The 19,110-nt window shown below is 36.4% G+C and overlaps 1 protein-coding gene across 1 annotated transcript; it reads left to right on the top strand.

Moving 5' to 3' along the window:
* Positions 1 to 938: 938 nt before the first annotated feature.
* LOC112033724 (hyoscyamine 6-dioxygenase) lies at positions 939 to 3,929 on the top strand. Its single transcript, XM_065765135.1, has 4 exons — positions 939 to 1,227; positions 1,355 to 1,605; positions 1,742 to 2,060; positions 3,534 to 3,929. The coding sequence occupies exons 1-4, from the start codon at positions 1,039 to 1,041 to the stop codon at positions 3,783 to 3,785; spliced, it is 1,011 nt and encodes a 336-aa protein (XP_065621207.1). The 5' UTR covers positions 939 to 1,038; the 3' UTR covers positions 3,786 to 3,929.
* Positions 3,930 to 19,110: the final 15,181 nt, after the last annotated feature.

The raw sequence follows: 19,110 nt of genomic DNA, 5'->3' as shown, positions 1-19,110 counted from the left end.
AAGGAAAAATCAAATGGCCCATACCTAACCACTTGGGTGGGGACTATTAATTGTTTTTGAAGACTTCAAGTTTCAACCATACACATGGTAGAGGCAACAGTCAATTGATAAATGTTTCTTGGTAAAGCAAAATGTAACACTCTAGTACTCTACTTCGTAAACAACAGAAGAACCAAAGAAGTAATGAAAAGAAAAACAGAAGAAAAAAAAAAGAGCAAATTAGATTAGGATGCCAGAGGCTGAGAAAAGTGTGAAGACTCACTTGTTATAGTTGCTATTGTTGCATCATGCGTATGTTGCTCTATTGCTTTAGGTACGTTGGAATGAGATTCTTGCAAGTATTGCTTTAGGTACGTTGGAATGAGATTCTTGCAGACTTGCAACGATGGATGAAAAACTAGAAACCCTTTTTTTCCCTTTTATTTTGTGAGGTGATTGTTAAAATATATGTATGTTTATTGTAAGTTTGTGAATGTCTAGTTCTTGCAATTTTTTTTTTTTTAATAATTTGAGAAAGATATATTGTAAATTTTTTATATAATAAATTTATCACTATTAGATGTTTTTAAGTAGAATTAGTATAACCTATTTAAATGAAAGTCATATGTAATTTTAGGATTGTTTATAAATAGAAACAACTTTAACCGGAATATGGGGGGCCAAAGCATATCTATTGCTTAAAATTTTTCAAATTTGGTTTAAATGACTCGTAGGTAGTATATCTACTATTTTTATTCAAAAATTTTTGGGGTCCTGGCTCTGCCACAGGAGCCTGTACTTTTTGTCGTGATATTAATATTATATCATTTTTATATGATAGAGCGGTGCTCTAAAGTTGAGAATTGAGACAGCGACTTTTGAGAGAAAAAAAAAACGTGTATAACTGTAGGAGGAATGCCATACGGAATATTTAATGCTTTCTCTTAGTCATCAACTTGTAGTTGAAGCTTTTTATTGACTTGTACATTTGTGGTCGATGTTCTCTTAATTTACATCATAGACATTTCCTTCTTCCTTAGAGATTTGGGTTGTCAAGCCATGGAGCACCTTGTTTCAAGCTGGTACAACGATCGATCCTTGCCAGAATCCTATATACTCCCACCAGAAGATAGACCAGGGATGCTCCCCCTAGGCAAAAATATTCCAGTGGTTGATCTTGGGGCTCATGATCAAACCGATATACTTCAACAAATTTTGGAAGCTAGCCAAGAGTTTGGAATGTTTCAGGTTCCACCCACATCTTTTCTTTTACTCTTTTATCAGACAATGATTTATTCCCAAGTGAAGTGATGCTTGGCAACTTTTTTCATATTTGATACATTTGTGTTATGCTATGATTTGTACCATCTAATAGGTGATCAACCATGGAGTCCCTAGCAACTTAATAGATGAGGCCATGTGTGTTTTTAAGGAGTTTCATGCATTATCTGCCGAGGAAAAGGCAATTGAAACTTCAAAGGACCCCAATAAGAGCTGCTACTTGTATACAAGCACTCATAATTATGCAACTGAAAAGTTTCACTTCTGGAGGGATGGATTGTTACACCATTGTAATCCTGTAGAGAAATACATCCAATTTTGGCCTGAAAAGCCACCTAAATATCGGTAAATCCACATAGTCATAGACATGTTAATTTGTTCTTTCATGCTTTTTAGTTTTTACCCTTTCCAAGTAGTGGCTTGATATACACATAAGAACAAAAATGAACTACTTGATGATGTTTCATGTAACCTTTTTCAGAGAAGTTGTTGCGATATATACAGCTGAATTAAGGAACGTGGGCTTTAGGATTTTGGAGTTCATTGCTCAAGGCTTGGGACTCAACCCCGATCATTTTAGTAGTGAACTTGGTGAAAATCAAACACTGTTGGTCAATCACTATCCACCATGCCCAGACCCAAGTTTAACCTTGGGTTTGGGCAAACATAGAGACCCTGTTGTCATTAATATTCTTCTTCAAAGTGATGTATATGGGCTTGAAGTCTTCAAGGATGAGGAATGGATTGGTGTTGAACCTAATCCTTATGCTTTTGTGGTTACCTTAGGTGTTCTGATACAGGTACATATATCTTCACAAGCTCTAACTATATACAATATAGCACTTCCTTATTTGTAACGTTTAACTAGTGAAAACTATAGCTCAAAAAAAAAAAAAAGTTGAAAACTAGTTGATAGTCCATTGATTTGTGGTACTTTACCGTAATCCATTGATTTGTGGAACCTTCTTGGAAGTTTGTAGTAACTCTCTTTACCCATTTCCCAATCCACCCACATATAAGCATTTCACAAGTTTACGCCCTTATTTTTTAAAATATTTAGGACAATATATTTATTTTGAAATTATTTAACAAAATATCCCTATTTTTGAAACTCAATTTTAACAAAATCAAGTTCTGTATAAAACTCGATATCTTCAAAACCAAGTAATATGTATATTTTTAATTAAAACTCGACATTAGCAATGTTGAGTTTCACTTGAATTTTCAAAAAAAAAATTAAGTGGCAAAATATGCTAATGTTGAGTTCCACTTATAACTTGATTTTTTTTAAAATTGAGTTTCAAAATAGGAACACGGTGCTTAATATTTTCAAAACATAAACATTATGCTAGATATTTTAAAAAATAAGGGCAAAAGCCCATTTTCCCCCAAGTTCACATAGTCAATTTATTTATTTATTTACTTAATATGTTTCAGTAACTTGGGGGGGGGGGGGGGGGAAAAAAAAAAAAAAAAAAAAAAAAAAAAAAAAAAACAACTAACATGTGGGGGTATTTGTAAAGAAGGAACCTTCTTGGAAGTTCCTAGTAACTTTCTTTACCCATTTCCCAATCCACCTACGAAAAGCACTTCACAAGTTCACACAGTCAATTTATTTATTTACTTAATATGGTTCAGTAACTTGGGGGCAAAAATACAAGTTGTGACAAATAGTATTACATTACAATACAAATTTAACACTTTCTTTACCTTTTCTAGTTTTTGTTCTTGTTTGGTTTTGTGTTTTGTTTTTAAATCCTCAATATGCCTGCTACGTAATATGGTTTAGTAACTAGGGGAAAAAGAATCTTGTCTCATTAAATAAAATTAAAATAAAAAAAAATAAAAAAAGAAACTCAAACATATTTTTTAGGGTTAGTCATAGAAAACCACCCTAAACTTCGTGTGCCTACACTTTGCAGCCAAACTATGTATACTCACAATCATAACCCCAATTGTCACAAATTTTTTAAATTGCATCCCACAACATGATTGACTGTTCAAATTAACGATCAAACATTGTCCATAAAATTTACTACATTAACTGACTACAAGAGCAAAACAATGTGACTTGCATTGTTATCATTAATTTTAACAATCAATTAAGGGGGATGCAGTTTACAAAGTTTGATACAATTAAGGATGAAAAGTGTAAGTGCCGTAGTTTAGGGTGGTTTTATGTAAGTAACCATCTTTTTCTCAACAAAAATAACCTTATTTTTTTAGTTATTTCTTAATAATAGTGCTTAGAATTGTGTTGCATTGAGTTGTAGATTATTAGCAATGGGAAGTTGAAAGGTGCTGATCATCGAGTGGTGACAAATTCGAATTTAGCTCGGACAACTGCTTCCTTCGCTCTTAATCCCTTTTATGAAACACTTATAGAACCAGCAAAAGCTTTGGTTGATGCAAGCAATCCTGCACTCTATAAGTCCTTCTCATACAAAGACTTCATTATCAAATACAGAGCCTCTGCCTCCTATGGTACAGCATTTGAGGAGTTTTTAAGTGGTACTTCTGATTAGTGGTTTGAGAAACAAAAAAAATCTATTTTACTTTATCAATGTATAACCATCGATATCAAGGAAGTAAACATTAGTTAGTTAATACAGTTGTTCAATTACACGAGCCTGAAGTTAAGTGCAGTGAAATTGGTTTTACATTGCACTAATATTATGATTATTGTCATTATCTTTTTTATGGATAAAATTTTGGTCTCGTGAACACCAATTGAATATAAGATTTTGAACACATTGTAATATACTATGGATTGGCGACAAAATAAAAGCAGGTGATGGCCATAAAAATTAATTACCCTTTTCCAGTCTAGTCATTATGCTATGTTTGGTGAGGGTGAAAAATGAGAGGATGCGAAATGGTAGAAGGAAAAAGGAGAGGAAAAAGTCATCTTCCATTATTTGGTCGGAGGGAAAAGGTAGACGAAAGAAAATGGATGGATGAAGTTTTCTACCCAAGCCACCATTTTGTCCCCTTCCAAATTGATAAGAAAAAAGAAGAGAAAATGGCAATGAGAAGAAATGTACGATATTACGTCCACTTTACGTTCTTTTACTTTGCGCCGGTCTGATCACTTGAAAGGAAACGAAGGTATAAAAAAGAAGTTTGAGTTATTAATATAACAATTTGGCTAATAGTACAGTGGGGGTGTAGGGAAAGTCGGTGGTGTTTCAAAGGAGAGTGAAGAAGAAAGTAAAGAGAGCTTTGCTACTACTCCTAGTAGTGGAGGAGAAGAGAGGAGGCCTGCCAACATGCCTTTGGTGAAAGTAGCGAGAGCTAAGGAAGGGGCTGTGTCAATGACCCTGTCCTTGGGATTTGCAGCGACTTCCGCAGGTTTCGTTTATGCTCTTACTGTCTCTCCATCACCAATTTTAATTTTTGTATATGGGTGATCAAAGAGATAGGATGAAATGAATTTTACTTCTCTTTTTTTTCATAGGCTCTCGATTACTCCCCTCATTCATTGCTGTGACACATTCTTTTTGTATATTGGCATCACACAAAAGTTTTTTGACCCCTAAACTCTGCTACATCAAACTTATATTTAGGATCTTGGTAACAAGTCCCATACAAGGCATTTTTCTTTTTAATCTCCTCTATGTAGGCTTCCATGTCTAGAGGCTCTTTCTGATAATTCATACAAATTAAAGAAAGTTATTCCTTCGAACAACTTCCCTCTCAATTTGAAGTCTAGGCAATCAACTGCTATTTAACAGATTATGCCTCTGGAAATGTAATTTGACATCTCATTTTAGCCTATTAAAACCTCATGATGAACTGTTCGGCAGTCCCATCTGCCCATTGTTTTAATATACCAAATCTTCCATTGACACACCTAAATCCTTGGGGGCAAAGTGGGTTTGGAATTTCTCTTCCTTTTCAATCCAACTGCTAATTGATTTTTGAGTTGGGGGGAAGGGGGGTACTGTAAAGGAATCGGGAAACATTTGAAGCACAGTAGTCATTATTTGACAATTCATCACACTGAATTGTGAACCTGGAAATATGTTCAATAGCAGTTTTATCTTCATTGCCTTAAAATGTGATAAATTTGGAATCTTGTAACTTCTAGGAAATTCCCCTTCCCGATCTATCCACTCAGGGTAAGTTTTCCAATACAAAGGTCTTGCATGCCTTCATAAACTAGAACCATACGTTTGTTTGAATGAGTCCATTAACTGATCATACCTTACTTGACCTGGAAAGGGTATAGCATTTGGTATTGGTCTTTGAATGGTGGTCTATAGGGTTCTTGGTAATCATTCCTATCTCCCTCTTGATGATCAAAACTCGCCCTTGCATTTTCTTGGACATTCCTATCATAGCCATTTTGGGCATTCTAATGAAACCCAAATCCATGTCACTATTTTCATGACCATTATTATGTAAGTTTGGTGGCCTAGGTATCTAATTTCAAGGTACCTCAATTTGAGGTTGTTCAATTCAAATTGGTCCATTCCAGGTTGCTCTATTCGTGGCTGCTCAACTCTAGGTTGTTCAACCCTGGGTTGTTTAGTCTGAATTTGCTCAACTCTAGGCTTGGTTAACTTCAGAATAGCCTAATGGCCTCTGCTACCCGCAAGTTTTGACCAATCTCGCCTTCATGCATTCTGGAGTTTGTTTGTGTTCATTTGAAGTACCTCTTCAAAGGTTGGCACTAAGGCATTGGGTAAAATTTCTACCAATTATTTCCATTTGGTTTGGCAAAGCCTAGACAAGCCTTTCAATTATTTTGGCAAGGGTGGAAAATTTTGGTTGAGCTTTCGCTGTAAAACATTATCAAGCCATTAAGTCAGCTGTTCAGCCATACTGTTTTGGTTTTCTGAATTCATCCTGAGTTTGACACTTAGAACTTGTTGCTTCTATATTGTTCATTTTTCGAGTTGTTAATGGCATGTACTCCCACTACGGTTGTCAATTTGTTTGAGCAGAAAAACCTTTTTTTTTTTTTTTTTAAATATATATTTTAATTTCTATTATTATTTATTATTTTTAAAATTTTTAAGTCTGTTCTTGTTTATTTTTAGTTGCCGGTGATTCAAAGTGAAATTTGACTTTGTGGATTAGAGAAGGGATCCAAAGTACATGTCTCAATTAAGAGGACTTATAGTAGAAAATGCAAATAAAAATGAAAAATGCAAACAAGTAATTAAAATTCAAAGTCTCTAAGTTATATGATTCAATTCTAAGTTTCTTTCCAATTCCATTGGATTTCAAAAGACTAAGACAGATTGCAAATAAATTAATTGATGCCTAACTTGTGCGAAACAAACTAATTCGAAAGTTCAGAGGAAAAAGCTCAAAGCCGAAGTTATTACACCTAACAGTGAAGCAAACATGCTTAAGATAAAATGAGATTAATAACTAAATACTTGGATCAAACATAAGTAAATATGTTTAAGCTAAATCACAAAGTTACAAGCATATATTTTTTATGTTAGAAATATTGGGCCAGTTAAAACCCAAATAAAGTGTGTCCAATAGTGGGTCCAATCTAATCTATAATCAAAACTTTTGTTCTTACCGGTGAGTTGTATCTTTTAAATACATACCTTTTGGTTGTCTATGTGTATATAAGGAGGACATGGGCTCATTTGTATGCATGTTACAATTTTTTGGGACTAGTTGACAAGTAATCTCTCCCTCTCTCATCAATTTTATTTAAGTATTTAGGCTGTAGATGTTTTGTTCTCATAACAAACACCGCCGTATGAGTAATTTAAAACACTTATAATTTTAGGTAAAAATGCAAAATTGACCCTCTAACTTTTTTCAAATTTCATTTCAGTCATCTAACTTTATTTCCATTTATTTCAGTCCTCTAAGTTTCATATTTTTTCAATTAAAACCTTTCCGTTAACTTTTGTTAAAAGTTTTTGAAAAAAAAAATTTGGAAAATATTTGTCAATCATTAATTGAATTTTTTTAATTTAAAAAATTTGAAGAAAAATTTATAAAATTGAAAAATTAACCACAACATATAACAAAAGTTGATAGAAAATTCATAATTGAATAAACTTGAATGTTAGAGGACTGAAATGAACAAAAGCAAAGTTAGAGAATTGAAATGAAATCTGAAAAAACTTAAAGGGTCAATTTTGCATTTTACCATAAATTCTATTTATTGGAAAGATTATTATAAAAAAGTTAAAAGAGGACTTGTTAATTAATTGACACTTCACTAAGCCCAATGAAGTTACAATTAAAAATTTACAAGATTATTATAGATTCTTTTTTTCTTTTTTTTCTTTTTTTTCTTTTTTTAACACTTCACTAAGCCCAATGAACACAAAATTATCTCCTTGATAACTATATTACATTGATTTCAATAAGTTCTTTAGATTGTTTGTGATCTTCTTCATTCCATGGGTGGCTTTATCATAGGGCTTTAAGACATTTTCTAAACTAATAAAGCAACCCATGGAATGACAATCACCTTTGAGACTTCCTAGTATAAATAAGAGGCTCGATTCCAACAGAAGATCTCTATACTGATATACAGATGTTCTTAACTTCTAGTAATTGCTTTAAATTTTACTGTGTTGAGGTCTAAAAAGTTATGAAGTTGTACCTAGGCCCAAAATGGCGTAGAAAATTGAACTCCAAAAGAAAATATGTATGGTTGAATTTTATCAACCATCTTGTTGGCTTTATTCTGTGTCAATTTGCTTGTAATTTAGCACTTAGTAACCTTGTAGTTAGGTGGGATTCATGTAAGGGTAGTGTGTGAGAGAGTGTGAAGAATACAATGTGCAAAGAAGTAGGGACTCGCGACTGACTCGCGACTTGCAAGCAGCTAACTGCAGCACACGTGAGAAGCATGCGGGGAGGTGAAGGGCCACGCCAGCTGTCGCACTACAGGACAAAATTCCTAGCCTGACCAAGCCATTAACTTGCGACTTATACCAGTCGCGAGGTCAAGTCGCCAACTTGCCCTGTTTAGGAAAAACTGTCTCTTCGTATTCCAAAAACATACCACTATATATAGAACCTTATACCTACGAAATGTAGAGAGCTTCTAGAGAGAATTTTGAGAGAGAAACCCTAGAGAAAAACAAGATTGCCTCATCCCCAATCTTCACTAAGAGATTCTTCAAATTTCTCTACTCTCTTCCTCTCCATTGATACATCCTTGAGAGGTTCTTGATGAAATCCTTTTCTCACTACACCCACGTCTGTGAGAAGGTCTTTTGGTACTAAGGGAAGCAGTTTGGAAGGAATCAATATTTATTGGTTGATGCTATGGGTTATAGTGGAATCCAGTAAGCTAGAGAAGAAAAATGTTCGGCGCAACCTCGTTGGAGCAGGAAGCTTTGAGGGCTTAGGTACTTGGGTAGATTAGGCTTGGAGGGTCTATTATTGTTCATGTATCCCAACTATATTTTCTAGTGGATTATTGACCGCTTAGAAAGCGGCAGAGAGGTTTTACATCGAGAGCTTTGGTTTCCTCTTTAATAACACATCGCGTGTTGTCCTTGTGTTTGTATCTCTCTTCCCTTATCTTTGCCTTTTATTTTCTGCTGTGAATGTAGTTATAATTGGCTTAGATTTTTTATCAATTTTGTGTTTAGCTTATGTTAATGTTCCGTACATTAATTGTTTGATAATAAGCTTGAATTGGTAATTTGTAATTGGGGGGTCTAAACGTTCATAGTGTTTTCAACACTTTTTGAACTTTCAATTGGTATCAGAGCGGGTACACTTGTTGTGGTTTAAATATCTAAGTGTGATCCTTGACCCCTTGATTTATTTGCTATGGATTGTTCTTTGTATGCCTCTTTGTATGATTTGGTTGATGATAAATGTAGCATGTCATGTGTTTGTGAAAATGCATCTATGAGTGTGAATCCTCATGATTATGATGTCATTGTTGATATTCCTAACATCAAACCTTTGAAGAAAAATGCTAAGATGTTTTAAAAGAATTTGAGCAAGTTATTTTGTGAAAAGGATGATTTGATTGCTAAGTTTAAAGAATCCAACAATTTGGTTAAAAAATATAAGAAACTTGCTGAAGTTTTTCTTCAAAAGCTGAAGGAGTTTGAATGTTTGAATATGGACTTAGATGCTAAACTTGTTTTGTCTAACAAACTTGTTAATGAGCTAAAATGTGAAAATGAATCTCTCAAGATGCATGCCAAGTGTTTGATTGCTGAACCTATTGTTAAAAAAGATGAAATTTTTTGTTGCAATCATGTTGTGGCACCCGATTTTGTTCCTATTGTGTGTTCTACCTTAAAGGATAAATTGGTAAACATTTCTCCACATAAAGGAAAACAAAAGGTGGAGAGAAAGGTTGTTAAGTCAAACTCTCCATTTAGGTACCAACCTAAGATTTCGAATGAATCTAAGTTTGTTCCAACTTGCCACCATTGTGGTGTGATTGGTCATATAAGACCTCAATGTCATAAGTTGAAAAGAGAACAAAACCATGTTGCTAGATTCCTTCCCAAAAAGCCTAGTAGATCTAAACGCATTGTTTGTCACCATTGTGGTGCCTTTGGTCATCTAAGACCTCAATGCTCTAAGTTTCATGCTTTTAAAAGAATCAAAAGAAAAGAGAAACTTGAGCCTTTTGGAAGTTGTGCTAAAAAGGGTAAACCGAATTTGAGTGATAATAGCATGTCGTTAAAGAAAGTGTTTAATGCTCTTAATTCCTTAACTATGTGCATCTCTGGTTCTCATTCTTCCAACTCTCGTCTCACTTCTCTTGAGACACCCATTCCAAACAATCATTTTGTTTGGATGACGAAGGGTTCCTGTGATTGAACTTTTGCTCTTTTGGTCCTTGATCTAATTTTTTCGATCTTTGTAGGACCCTTCATGCAATGATTGTCATATCTTCATGCATTTGTGTATTTTGCATTTATTTGTATACATTGCTTTTGTTTTGATCTTACTTTTATGCTTTAATTTTGTGTGAGTAAAAATCCAAAATCACATAAAAAGTGAAAAATTCAAAAAGTTTAATTGTATATGTTTGAGCACATATCACATGTGAGTTTTGCCATGTACCTTCATACAAATGGCCTTATGCATTTACGAGCTTAGCTTTATGCACTTATATCTTTGTGGAAAAAATCTTGACATCTTTGTGTGATTGTTGTAAATCGATCTTCAAGCTTGTCATGAATGATTAGTCAATAGTCTTGTTAGTTTTGAGATATGCATAGACTTGTGCCTATATATTTTCCTACTCTTTATTTTGTTGTTTTTGCTTAAAGAGTTCACTAAATGTAAATCTCTAAATGAAAAGAGATATTGAGCTGTAAAAACCTGTCGCACATGCTAGTATTTGACTAAAAAAAAGAGAAAGCGACCAAAATAAAATGTATGATGCCCCAAAAAGCCAAAGGCTTGTTCGTCAAATTGAAATATTAAAAATTTCAGGCATCGATCTCTAAAATGAGATGTATTGATTCAAAAAAATCAAATGATATGAATTGTAAAGAAGCCAAATGAAAAGCCTCAAAGATATGTAATCATTTTCTTATAGGAGGTCATATATGTTCATTTCTATAATTGAGATAGACCACTTGATTTAGTACTAGTTGTGTATGACTTGATTGAATTTATCATTGAAACTTCACTCTAGACTATGGACTATTCCACACTTGATACACACATACAACACACATGCCTAATGTTCAGTGAATGCCTTATTTATTTGTTCGATTGTAATTGTTTAAATGTGATGTGTGTGTGCTCAACTATATATGGATCAATCCAAAATTTTTTTGATCATTTTATTTGGTTTTGGAAGTGATTTTTATCACTCTTTATGTTCATGTTTAGTGCTTACATTGTTTTTTCAGTGTTTAAACATGTTTTGTGTTGAAAAACAAGTGTCAGAGTTTTTCGCGACTCACTCGCAATTTGCTCGCGACTCACTTGCAACTCGCGAAAATTTTCGCGATTGAAGTTCGCGACTCACCCAGTCGCGAAACACCCAAAAACAGTTTTTTAAAGTGCTTTTCGTGGGAAACTTGTTTTAAACCTCTCTCATCCTCTCTTAAACCCCTCTTTCACTATTTTTGCATCTAAACCTAATCAATTTGAATGGTTTTTCATTCCATTAACATCTCTAAGGTAATTATATACTCTTTTCATTGATTTTGATGCTTAGATTATATTTTGAAGAGTTTTGTGCTCTTGATTGGAGTTTTCTTCATAGGGGTTGGGAAAACTTAATTTTTGTCAAATTTTTGAACGGGATTGGTTTCTTTTGATGATTTTCTTTAGATGTTGGCCCCTTGTGGAAAAAAGATCATGTTTTAAGGGTAGATTTCATGATGTTCATGCATTGTTTCATATTGTTGTTCATAGTGCGCATGCTAGGTGTTTGATAAAATGCCTCTTAGGCATTTTCTCACTTGTTTGGACTCTAATGAGTACCAAAACTTGGGGTTTCTCATGTTTCCTCATTAGGAAAATATTTGGTTCTTTGGTTGTGTATTTAACACACCTTGCCCCACATGTGCATTTTTCATGCATTGGTCACACATTGCACATAGCCACCTCTTGCACACACCTTGCTACCCTTGTCATGCATTGGTTCATGCATTGTTTCTTCATCCTAACATGTCATGTCTTAGGATTGAGCTTCATTTTCTCATTCATCTCGCACCCCTCATGCATCATTGCACCCCTCATGCATCATTATCATTGTTCCTACCTTTATCTCTTGCCCTCGTTTCTCCTTGACCCTTTGTCTATTCTTGGCAAAAAGGGGGAGAGTATACTCTAAAGAGTATACCGTAAAGCTTTTGTCATTTCTATATGACCTTTCTGCATATTCTTAGGGGGAGAAATTCTATTTCTCGTGCACACTTGTAGGGGGTGAGATATTCCATAGGGAAGATGCATATACCAAGGAGAAGAAGACATTGTGTTAATAAGAAAATTTTGTCTAGGTGTTTGGTGTTTGATCAAGTTGCTCACATGTTTCACATCATGTTCTTGATCGCAATTTTACTTGTTACATTATATTTGTTCGTTTATTACTTTCTTTACCTTGAGGGTCTAATGTGTTTTGTGCAAGTGTTTCAAGTTACAGGTATATATGTTCCAAGTTCATCACAGCTTCTATGATTCATGATAGGGGAAGTGATATGATAAGGGAAGTACTTTTTACTGTTTGTACCTAGTACCTTTGTAGGTTTTTAAGGTTCTAAGTTTTTGTTTGTGCCTATGTTGCTTTTGTAAGTTTTTAGGGTTTGTTTCTATACATATTTGTAGGCTTTTATGGTTTGTACCATGCGTATGCAGCCTTTATGCTTTGTTGCTTTGTACTTCTAGCTAAATGTTATGCATTTTCTTTAAGTACTCTCACTCTTGTGCCCTTGTAGGATTTTATTCCTAGATTCATATACTTCATGTACTATGCATTGGTTGAGTGTAGGTCATTCAAGTGACTTTCTTTGTGTTTATCAGCTTGAATGTCCGGATGTTCATTCCAAGTGTGAATGAGTATTGTGATCACTTGTTTGTAGTGATTGTCTGTTTAGGTCATGCCATGGTCTATTGCTATATTCCATTTTGCTTGATCGGATTGTGCTTGCTCCATATGCATTACAAGTTTTCTACATACAATGAACTTATTGTGTTGCTATGTTTCAGGAGATACTTGTTCTTATAGTTCAAGAGCTACACAGATTCTAGAGTTAGGTGTGAGTGAGTTTTCCAACTATTCCCAACTCACGCATTAAGTCTAGAGTTTGTTATAGGATTTTGTCACGGAATAGCCAAAGGGAGAGATTGTAAGGTTGAATTTTATCAACCATCTTGTTGGCCTTATTCTGTGCCAATTTGCTTGTAATTTACCACTTAGTAACCTTGTATTTAGGTGGGATCCATGTAAGGGTAGTGTGTGAGAGAGTGTGAAGAATTACTCAATAATGTGCAAAGAAGCAGGGACTCGCGGCTAGGACTCATGGCTAACTTGCGACTTATAAGCCGCCAACTGTAGCACATGTGAAAAGCATGCGGAGAGGTGAAGGGTCACGCCAGCTGTCGCACTGCAGGACAAAAGTCCTAGGCTGGCCAGGCCGTTAACTTGCGACTTGAACTCGCGACTTAGACCAGTTGCGAGGCCAAGCTGCCAACTTGCCCTGTTTGGGAAAAACTATCTCTTTGTATTCCAAACACACACCACTATATATAGGCCCTTATACCCATGAAATGTAGAGAACTTCCAGAAAGAATTTTGAGAGAGAAACCCTAGAGAAAAACAAGATTGCGTCATCCCTAATCTTCACTATGAGACTCTTCAAATTTCTCCACTCTCTTCCTCTCCATTGATACATCCTTAAGAAGTTCTTGATCAAATCATTTTCTCACCATACCCACGTTTGTGAGAAGGTCTTTTGGTGCTAAGGGAAGCAATTTGGAAGGAACCAATGGCTATTGGTTGATACTATGGGTTATAGCGAAATTTGGTAAGCTAGAGAAGAAAAGGTTCGGCGTAACCTCATTGGAGCAGGAAGCTTAGAGGGCTTAGGTACCTGGGTAGATTAGGCTTGGAGGGTCTATTACTATTCATGTATCACAACTATATTTTCTAGTGGATTATTGACGATATGGAGGGCGGCGGAGAGGTTTTACGCCGAGGGATTTGGTTTCCTCTTCGATAACACATCGTGTGTTGTCCTTGTGTTTGCATCTCTCTTCCCTTATCTTTGCCTTTTATTTTCTGCTGTAGATGTGATTATAATTGGCTTAGATTGTTTATCAATTTTGTGTTTAGCTTATGTTCATGTTCTGCACATTAATTGTTTGATAATAATCTTAAATTGGTAATTTATAATTGAGGGTCTAAACGTTCATAGTGTTTTCAATGCTTTTTAAACTTCCAAAATACTTGAGCCCTCAATAAAGAAAGAGGATAGTAGGCCCAAATCCATTAAGGTCTTAAGGAGGAACCCAAACCCACGAATGGGTAAACACTAAAACTCATGAAACAAAGGGAAGAAGAAAAGCCCAGCCCACCAAGGTCAAAAAATCACTAGGGATCCCAGTGGTGAAAACTGGGCCAGGATAACTGGAGACTGCCAGGAGCTTAGAATCTTCAGGACGTGCAGTAAAGCCAGAGTTGGATTAAGACTATTCAAAAAGGGGTGCTAGGAAACAAAAGGAAGGGGAATAAATATGTCCCTATCAGCCGCCCAATGATGCAGAAAGGAATTAGAAGGCTTGGGAACTAACAACTTATGAACTAGGGGCTGGTACCTTGGGGAACCTAGAAAAAAGAACCATGAAGGAAATTGGCTAGGAAACTTTCAACCTGGCAGGAAGGAATCAGCTCAGTTGGAAAAAATGACAAAAGGAAATGCAACCAAAAGCTGAGTCTAAAAAGGTGGGGACTAGAAACCTTGAAAGGTGAAAACCCAAGGTCAGCTCTTCAAGACATACCAAAACAGAAAGGTAGCAAGAGACTTTTGAGGAAGAAACAACAAAAGAAGAAAATTATGAGAAATAGGGAAGGGACCAGCCACCAATGTTATTGGCACAACATTGGTTTTGGTACCTAGGAGAGGAAATGGAGGGGGGAATCAGTGGTACCCCGAAAAACCTAGGATGACACTATAAAAGGAGAAGCAGCCAACACTGAAGGGCATTCAGCAACAGTGAATTGGAGTAGAATCATTGAGAAAACTCTATTAGAATTCAAAGAAAGTAAGAAAAGAGAGGAAAACACTGCCCGGTATCCTCAAACAGCCATTAGAGAACACACTTAGATTCAAAGGTATTCAAACTTTGCAAGTCATAAAGGCCTGAAGAGCTATCTAAGGTTGTGATTTTTAAACTTATTTGGACCTTGTGATATGTCCTAGTGAGTATAACGAATTACACAATTGAGATATTAATGAAATATTTCATAGTATCTTAAGGACCCCTAACTTTACTTTGTGTCCTTCTCTATCACATTGACCCTTTATTGTTTCTTACTATTCAATGCATATATTTCTTCTTTGCTAGTATGTATGTGTTATAGGATTCTTGCTCTGTACACCACCTGGTTTGTAATAAGCCCATTTAGCTATAGTGAACCAAGCACAGTCCCTTAAAACAACAAGTAAGAGGGTCTAGGGTCCTTGTCTCTACTTAGGCCTGGGTGCTGTCCTAGTAAAGGTACCAATGTGTCACCTGCAGCCTCTGAGCCTGTAGGAGAAAATGAAGTGGCCTCCAGATAAAGGAATGAGGTGCCTCTAGTAGAGCAGGAGGTCGTCTCAAGATAGAGGCACACAGGGCAGGAGCTAGAACTTGTGGTTCAAATGGCAAAAATGCTGAAAGATTTGCAACAAGAGATCTGCCTCCTCAAAGAGGGCAGGACCCAAGAAATCAGGGATAATGTCCCCCTTGTGGTCAACTAGGACAGAGCCCAACTAGAGGGAGGGTCAGCAGTAGGAAGGGAGCCAACCCCCATTATCTCATGCTAGCAGATGTCAATACCCTTTTGGAACAAGAAAAGGAAAAGCTCTCGGGGGTCTCCAACAATTTTCCTGGAATCACCCATTTCCACCAAAACTACTTGGCAAGCCTTATCCTAAAGAATATAAACCCCTAAAGTTCCAATTTTTTCATGGAAGAAATGGAAATGCTGGGGGACACGTGAGTAGGCTCATTCACACCATGAGCCCTTACATAGGAGACAAGAAGCTATGTCTAAGAAAGTTTGCTAAGTCCCTAGTGGACAGAGCATATACATGGTACAGCACTCTGAGGCTTGGGTCCATTAATACTTGGGATGAAATGATGGAAATGTTTTGCGCAAAGTACTATCCAGGTGAAGACAAGGTCACCTTCCAAAGCCTTTAAATGGTAAGATAGAGACCTGGAGAGGATCATGTTTAATTCATCAAAAGGTTTGAAGATGTTTCCGTAGACTGTTATGGAGACCACGAAGAAAAGGAGCTCGTGGGGACCTACATATCCAACATGGTTTTTTATTACAGGCTTAATCTTGAAAATCTATGCATAACCCAGTTTACGGACCTGTTACAAAGAACTAGGAGGACTGCGCTGACTATGAGAACAAAGAGGGTGCTAGTACCCTAGGCCATGACAGTGTCAATTGGAGAAAAAAGGAAAAGGCTTGAAGGAAAAGTGGCGGAGGAACCACCTGTGATCCTATGCACTGTAGAAGAATTGAATTATGTTTTCGATAAATGGATTGGAGATGGAATTGTCAGGCCATTTACTGTATCTTGGCCACCTACTAAAGAAGAAAGGAAGAACTCTTTGTTTTGCAGGATTTATAACTATGTTAAGCATTCTACCAAGGACTACTGGACCCTTCGTAGGCTATTTCACAAAAAGTTTAAGGAAGGGACCCTAGAACTCACTCAGAAGGAACCCGAAGTGTAAAGGAACCTTTTACCCAACCACAAGGGAAAGGGAGTAGTAGCTATAGTGATCCATGGGAACCTGGTAAAGGCAGAAGAATCTGAAGGATCCTTCCATCCAAACATAGTTAGGACCCTTCAGAAGAACCCTAAATTCAGATCACTATTCAGTAAATTGGGATTTGGGCTAGAAGCGAAAAGGATGGCCACAGAATCCCTCATGAGTATTCAAGAATAGAATGTTTCACAGTGAAATCCCATGCCAGCTGAGCTTACTTTTAAACAACCAATGCAATAACCTTCACAGATGAAGACATGAAAGTGGAACATCTAGACCATTGCAAACCCCTTTATCTAATGGCCACCATAAATGGTGTCCAAGTCAAGAGAGCACTAGTAGACAAGGGGGTATCACTTAACCTCATAGCTCTAAATACCTTGGAAGCTGTGGGCCTGACTGGTAGGAGGATCCTGGGGGCTCTCATAGAGATAACAGGATTTGGAGGATCAGCAGAATCGATTGAAGGGTATGTGTAGCTGGCCTTGAGGGTAGGCCCAATAGTAGCCCTGACTAGGTTCCATATGATTAACTCAGAGGTTTCTTACCATGTTCTATTGGGACATCCTTGGCTTCATAAGCATCATCTTATTCTCTCCACGTACCATCAATTTGTTAAAGGAAGATTGAATGGGAGGCCAGTAAGGATCCCTGCCAACCCAAACCCTTTTAGCCAAGGAGAAGTGAACTTTGTGAAGACAATGTTTTATGACGAGTTGGAACTAGATGATGAGAGCCTCGCACTGAGGACCCCAGGGGCACCTATTTTAGAAGAAGAAGAAGGAAGAGGCACCCCTAACCTAAGGAACCTTCTAGACAGAAAAAGGCAAAAGAAGGAGACCAGCTTCTTAGGATCCCAGGAATGCGTAGTAGTACGGGAGCCTAGAGGGAGGCTAGTATATCGCTTATAAAGGTGCACGAGGACTGATTGCATTGTGCAGGAGTGTCCCAGACCGCCAGATTGTATGGTGACTTAAGAAGAGATCCTAGGGACCCAGTCAAGGAAGCACAAATCCAGCCTGAGGAGGAGTTGGAAAATATAAACTTGGGGGATGGTCTGGGATCTCAGAGGCCTGTTTTCATTAGCAGTTAGTTGGTAGCATAAGAAAAGGAGCAGTTAGTGGCTTTACTCAAGAAATATGTGGATGTGCTCGCATGGATGTATGATGAGATGCCTGGTCTAGACCCAGGACTAGTGGTCCATTGCCAAATTTGGTGTTGTGTGGGCTTTCGCAACCTGAACAAGGCATGTCCAAAAGATGAATTTTCCCTTAGACATTTAAGCATGATCCTTTAGCTCTTATTTAATTCTAGTTTGACCTCCATTCTCTCACAGACTCTTGTAAACTCATATTTTTCACATGATTTCCCGAAAGTAGAAAATTAATCGCAAGGAATGACATCTTATTCAAGAAATTATGTAAAGATAAATAATAGAGACTAATGCAAATGTAAAGATAAGCATAGCAATAAGGAGATAATGTCCACATAAATATATAACAGGTATACATTTTAAGGTGTTATCATATAACATAAGAGTCAATGTAGGTCGACACATGTCTAGTATGTGTGGCTAAAGGACGTTGGCAGTAGTATGGGCAGAATAAAATCCCGGAGGTGTGTGTGGACTAAGTCCCACATGTCTAATGTTGTTCACTTGAAATAATAGTGAATCGATAAGACCTCTAGAGTACACAACAAGAAATATAGTATATGACGAAGGGTGTGAGTAGTGGAGTGCTACAAAAAAAACCATCCTATATCAACTTTTTTTTTTTTTCCAGTGTTTTCAAAAATTGCCACTATAGGTCACCTATTATAACAGTTTTTGTAACTAACGCTATAAATAGAGGCCTACAACGATGCTCTTGTAAGCACCACAATAGGTACGATTGCCAAGATCAAGCATTGACATCAATCTATGAGAAGCATAGATGACAATAAACATAGAGCAATATTGTGGGAATCATAGTATATGTTGATTGTAGCTAACACCATTAGTTATGGTGTGATCAAGTGGGAGAAGTTAATGTACAAAAGTGATCAGTGATCACACCATAATCACTCCTCACTTATGCAATAACTCCCTTGGTGGATAATGATGCTTCACCAGCATTTAAGTAGAAAATGTATTTAATGTTAAGCTAGTTATTAAAAAAAGAGTTGTGTCTTTTGTATAAGCTTATTTTTAACAAAGAATGCATCTCTTACTAAAGGATATGAAGGAATTCTCATTCAATTATACGTTAGATTATTGATCAACATTTCCAAACCCCTTAAACCCGAAGGTAGGCCTTAAATCTCTCTCTCTTTCACTGCTTTCCTTTCTTTCTTTCATTTCATCAGAAGACAAAGTCTACTGAAATCAAAGAGAACTAGTAACAAAATGAACCCTAAATCATGAACCATGGCCAACCAATGCACCCATTT

The sequence above is a fragment of the Quercus suber genome, unplaced genomic scaffold (genome assembly GCF_002906115.3).
Source record: "Quercus suber isolate HL8 unplaced genomic scaffold, Cork oak 2.0 scaffold_609, whole genome shotgun sequence".
Lineage (NCBI taxonomy): Eukaryota > Viridiplantae > Streptophyta > Magnoliopsida > Fagales > Fagaceae > Quercus > Quercus suber.
This window is presented reverse-complemented; position numbering and strand designations above follow the sequence as displayed.

What these genes read in the sequence shown, in the direction of transcription:
- LOC112033724 (XM_065765135.1), top strand. Translation starts at nt 1,039, where the DNA reads ATGGAGCACCTTGTTTCAAGCTGGTACAACGATCGATCCTTGCCAGAA. An exon ending in GAAAAGCCACCTAAATATCG is followed by an intron (nt 1,606 to 1,741) that starts GTAAATCCACAT and finishes AACCTTTTTCAG; the next exon opens with AGAAGTTGTTGCGATATATA. An exon ending in CCTTAGGTGTTCTGATACAG is followed by an intron (nt 2,061 to 3,533) that starts GTACATATATCT and finishes ATTGAGTTGTAG; the next exon opens with ATTATTAGCAATGGGAAGTT.